At 35.9% G+C, this 5,930-nt stretch overlaps 1 protein-coding gene across 1 annotated transcript in view; it reads right to left on the bottom strand.

Annotated features, from left to right (window-relative positions):
• Positions 1 to 5,429: 5,429 nt before the first annotated feature.
• LOC118480255 (extensin-like) overlaps positions 5,430 to 5,930 on the bottom strand; it is a 20,997-nt gene continuing 20,496 nt past the window's right edge. Inside the window, exon 5 of the mRNA XM_035975006.1 lies at positions 5,430 to 5,433. Coding sequence (XP_035830899.1) covers positions 5,430 to 5,433 — 4 coding nt within the window. The remainder of the gene's footprint in view (positions 5,434 to 5,930) is intronic.

The following is a 5,930-nucleotide window of genomic DNA, read 5'->3' as shown; positions in this document are numbered from 1 at the left end:
TCAAATGCAGAATTCCATATTCAGTCGATTCATCTCCGATTACAGCTTTTTGTACTTCACATAATTTTTCCAACATCATTGTTGCAACATCATTGAGAGTATGTTTTTTTCTGTAATCTTGAATTTTAGATTTTGAACTGGTCTATTCTAATTCTCGCTTTATATTTCAGCATAATCAGAGTTGTTTGAAATTCAAACAATCAGTTGCGGGTTATTTTAGGTTTGTGGATTCTTTTAAACAGGTGATAATGTTGATAATTTTTATTTTAAAGTGTTAATATATTCCAGCTTTGTTTTTTTTAGCGAGCAGTGGGAAGTTCTTCCGCACTGTTCTTGAAGTCTGATGTAGGAGAGTGGAGGACTTCATAAATCAATCCGATGCTGTTCCAAGTTTTCTTGTATTTATTATCACTGATGATGTCGATTTTACATATTAGTTCTTCATTAGCTCAGTTGTGTTCCAGCGACCATCTAGAGAATTGCATTTCAACATCGTTTGTGTCCGACCAGTGGTTAAAGCATGGGTTTGCTATGTAGAGTTTTGTTGGTGTTGCAGATTTTGATTTGTTTTTTGAGAGGACAGGTTTTTATAAGACAATTGTTGATGTTTTGAATCAAACTAATCACCAGTCTTTAATAGTGTTTAAAATGCATCTTTATGGTAGATGAAGAGTTTAATGGTAATTATGATAACCTGTTTTTAAATATGAATTTATATGTTTTTTTAAAAATTTCAGTTTCTTGATATTTAACTTTATAGTTTTCCCATGAAAACTTATTTTTGAAAGGTTTTGCATTAAATGGCTGCTGTTTTTAAATATGAATTTATATGTTTATATTAAATGTACACGTTTTTGCCTCCTAGATTAGTTTGATGGTGCAGTGAAGTTAAGTCTGACCTTTGGGCTGTTAGCTATTTCACTATATAATATGATTGTCAGTTCACCTGTTTTTCATCACGTTTTACTACCAACACATCCTTCTTTTACATCAGACTTCAAGAAATATACAACTTAAAATGTCATCATATACTTCTACAGACTCTGATGAGGTAAAGTAGCGCTTTATCAAGCAAGTTGAGGATCAAGTATATGAGGATAGGGCTACTCTTCAAGAGCTGAAGAGGTGTTTTGATGGACTGCATCTTGATCTGTTCACAAGAGACTAGGTGTCCAGAAACCTGATGGCGATGCCTTCAACTGTCGTACGTGACCTTTGTGTTGTCAGTAATATAGAGTGCGGTGATAGAGACTTGGAGTTCATGGCGATGCTTAAAGATATACATAGAGAAGTTCAGTACTCGATGGAGTTGAAACTAAAATTTCTTAATTCTTGCTGTTAGATTCTTAAATTTCTTGGTGTATATGTTAGATTTTAAAGTTTCGTTGTTCAGTACTCGATGTAATTGTTGACCTATCCTCATATGTCATAGATAAATTTTAATTCTATTAATCTTTGTTGAGCATTTTATTTTTACTAATTTTAGCATGAACAATTGTTAGAGTTGATATCTGCTATTGTAAAGGTCTGTTAAAGTTAAATTTTGCCAAAAGAGAACAACTGCTTGAAATCATCGTCTGCTGATGATGAAAGCATTATAATGTCTTCAGAACATCAAAAGTCCATTCTTAAAAAATAGCTATTTTTAAAAAAAATTGTCAAAAATTTTTAAAGTCTGTTGAAAACAACTGTTTTTTAAACATCTGTTTGGCTAAAAATTCACCCACTGCCGAAAGGTATTGTCTGTTCTCATAAGTTCTGTTTTATGTAACGACTGTTGAGTTGCTACTGTTGCCAACATCTGTTTTGCCCAACAGCGGTTTCCAAAGAACTGTCATCCATTAACACAACAGAAGTTCTGAGGTGGGCAGTTGTTAGAGTTGATATCTGCTATTGTAAAGGTCTGTTAAACTTAAATTTTGCCAAAAGAGAACAACTGCTTGAAATCATCGTCTGCTGATGATGAAAGCATTATAATGTCTTCAGAACATCAAAAGTCCATTCTTAAAAAATAGCTATTTTTTAAAAAAATTGTCAAAAATCTTTAAAAGTCTGTTAAAAACAACTTTTTTTTAAACATCTGTTTAGCTAAAAATTCATCCACTTCTGAAACGTATTGTCTGTTCTCATAAGTTCTGTTTTATGTAACGACTGTTGAGTTTCTATTGTTGCCAACATCTGTTATTGCTCAACAGTGGTTTACAAAGAACTGTCATCCATTAACACAATAGAAGTTCTGAGGTGGGCAGATGTTAGCTATCATATCTTTGTAAAATGTGTTTAGAACATTAAGAGTTCATTCTTAAAAAATAGCTATTTTGGTAGCCATAGAGGCTGTCCGACAATGCTTTTTTGAGGTTATTATTGCATCATAAGTCTTAATATATAAAATCTATTTAATATTGACATCAAACGTCTGCTCAGATACATGTATTCATGCATAACATTTTGTCTGTAGAGTATTTTCTGGTGTTGCAGATTTTGAGCATTGTTTTTTGAGAGGACAGGTTTTTAAAAGACATTTGTTGATTTTTAGAATCAAACTAATCATCAATGTTTTCATAGTATTTGTTGATGTTTTGAATCAACTTCTGTTTGGATAAAAATTTATCCACTGCTGAAAGGTATTGTCTGTTTCATAAGTTCTGTTTATCTTAGCGATTACTGATTTACCACTATTTACAACATCTGTGTCAGATGAAGTGGTAGAAGCATGTGTTTGCTATGTAGAGTATTATTGGTGTTTAAATGAAGAGGTTTTTTTTTTTATTTTTTTATGCCAGAGGTTCAAAATTTGTCCTTTCGGTTTCTTGCTATTTAATTTTATAGTTTTCTCATGAAAATTTATTTTTGAAATATTTTGCATTAAATGGCTGCTGATATTTAATTTATATTTTTTAATATGAATTTATTTGTTTATATGAAGAGTCTGTTGAAAACAACTGTTTTCCAAACCTCGGTTTGACTAAAAATTTAAACACTGCTGAAGGGTATTGTCTGTTCTCATAGGTTCTGTTTAATCTGAGGACTGCTGACTTACCACTATTGCCTAACATCTGTTGTTGCCCAACAGTGTTTCCAAACAACTATTATCCATTATCACAGCAGAGGTTCTGACATGGACAGATGTTAGCCATCAGATCTTTGTAACTTCTCACACGTCAGCATTCAATTTTTCACTTTATAAAACCTTGTTTCATCCCCAAACAGAGGTTTTACTGTCGTCTCGAATTTAAAATTCATCAAAGCGGTTTCCACCTTCTTCTTCAACACTTCTTCGTCAACCTCTCGCAAGTTTCAATTCTGATCATGGCTCTAATAATGAAAAAGCACCATAACTACCTAGCTATTTTTGAGAAAACCGACAAAAATACTCTCTATCATTCAATGATTGATGTTCTTAAATCATCAAATATAAGGCCATTCTTACCGCCGATGCACCCATTTACCAAGCAACACTCCGCGATTTCTGGGCAAATGCGAATATTGAAGAACAAAACAATGTGGCATTCAGTATAACTTCAAAAGTCGGAGGTGAATCGGTTGCTATTACCCCCACTACCATATCAACAACATTTGGGGTAAACGACTTGGTAGGTAAGACATCTTCCTCGAAAAATGAGATTCAAACAGAGTTGATTGAGAGGGGATGTGATGGACAGTTGAATAAGGCAACTATGTTTAAAGCAAATTTTCCACCACCAATGAAATTCCTATTCCACACTCTCTTAACCTGTCTCTCAAATAAAACTACTTCTTTTAATGAAATACCTTTGAAAATTTAGTTATTGGGATATGCAATTTTTACAAATACTGATTTTAACTACACCCAAGCACTGTTTGCTGACTTGGTTACAAATTTGAAAAAACATTAGAAAGGGGAAAACTGCTGCTTTTCTTATGTTTCCTAGACTATTAAACTACTACTTGCAAAAACATGTTTCTCAAAAAGCTTTTGTACAAGGTAAAGCTTTTAAAATGAATAGTCTAACATCTGAAACTTTTACTCGCCTTATGGCTAAAGAGTCAGATGTTTCCAAAACCGAAGCAGAGGGGAATGAGGAAATCTTTGATGAGTCACAACTGCTCCTCAAACCTCTGTTGTTGAGCCCACTACTCTTGGTGATCACAACACTACAACCATTGCTATGAAACCCCCACCAACAAAACCCAAAAAGACCAAAACAAAATCCAAAAAGCCCACCAAAACCACAAAAACAAGTCCTCTGGAAGATGAGATCCCAGAGGTTAATCCTGTGACAACACAAATGTCACTAGAAACCAGTTGCTACTTCCTCACAACATGTGGAAACATCTCAACCCTTACACCAAACTCCTCATGATTCCTCACAAAAGGAATATGTTGTATTCACACGGACACCACAATATGATGTCATACCCTCATTTGAGAGTATGCTTAAAAGCCCTTCTCCCAGGGCAATGTCTCTTTCCACAGCAATCCCTTCATCTTCTATTCCACCAAAGTTTGTAACACTGCTTCAAACTATTGGCATTCAGACTCATAGCAGCCCCTCCCATGAACACTTTACTGTGAGTTTAACTTCAACGATAGCTATGTCTGAACCTGTTCAATTAGCTAACCCAGAAACAGTTGAGGAGGCTACACCTCTTGAATTTCACGAAATTCTTGATGATATTTCAAGTGGAGTAGCTACTACAAATGTCAAATCCTCTGATCTACATTTGGACAGTAGTTTCATCAGTCAGACTCCCTTGAAGGCAACCACTGCTGTGTCTACCAAGTTATCCACTGGTGAGTTCAAGTTAACCACTAATGAGATCACTAAGGTAACCACTGATGCAGAGGGAAGTCCCCAGAACCAAGAACAAGGGGCATCTGCTAATGAAAATTTTGAGATACCTCCTGTTTTTAAAGCAGATACAACCACCTCTGGTGGGAATTCACATGATCCTATTAAGTTAGGTGATGGACTAAAATACCAGGATTTGACGGAGAGGATATCCAACTTGGAAACAACTGTTGCTGATATGAAACATCAATTGAAGCAGTTGGTGGATGCTTTCAAAAGTCAACCTTCTCATCAGCAGTTATGCCAAGAGCTTTGGAACTCAGTACAACCCATTCTTGCAGCTCAAAGGGAACTGGCTGAGACTCAACATAATTCCCACATGAAGCTAATTAGAGTTATGGTTGAAGCAAGATACAAAGACACACAGGTTGACATCAAGGGCATAAAAGAATCCATTGCAAAGTTAACTGGCACTACCCTGCACCTGTGTTTGGAAAAGACGATGAAGATGATGCCAAAAAGGGGGAGAAGGATTCCATGAAAAACTTTGGCAAACCAACACCAAGGAATCTGTAGAATCGTTGAATCGATCTAAACGAGTCGATCAGAAGAGTTCTTGACCAAATCAGAGGCGGAATTCAGTGATTTGATCTTCATTCAGCTTGATATGCACATAGTATCAATTTAACTGTCTCTTATATTGATTTGACAAAGATACACGGGCTGGAGACACTTCGGCAGACCTTCGCTACCGGAATCACAAGTTCTACAAATGAAATGACAACACCCATATATATAGGAGAACCACTTCGCACGATCAGCAACATGCCAGTTCGCACGAACTGGTCAGTTCGTACGAACTGGCCACTTCGTGTGAAACTGTTGGTTCGGCTCAGTTTCCCGTTTTCCTCGTACTACGTGTCCTAGTCTATCATTCTAGTTACAAGACTCGATACAAGACAAAGCCGACAGACATATGCACCAACAAACTCCCCCTTGGATGTTGACGAGTCTTCGGTGTCGAGTCTTCAGTATGATGAGTCTTCAGTCTTGATCAGTCTTCTCGCTCTTTCCAAAGTATCTGACACTGTAAGCATCCTTCAATCTCTATCTTCTCTTCTATCTCTCTCTTACTTTCCAGAATCTCAACCTGACTCT

This window comes from Helianthus annuus, chromosome 7 (genome assembly GCF_002127325.2).
Source record: "Helianthus annuus cultivar XRQ/B chromosome 7, HanXRQr2.0-SUNRISE, whole genome shotgun sequence".
NCBI lineage: Eukaryota > Viridiplantae > Streptophyta > Magnoliopsida > Asterales > Asteraceae > Helianthus > Helianthus annuus.
The sequence above is the reverse complement of the archived record's forward strand: the minus strand, read 5'-3'. Positions and strand labels throughout refer to the sequence as shown.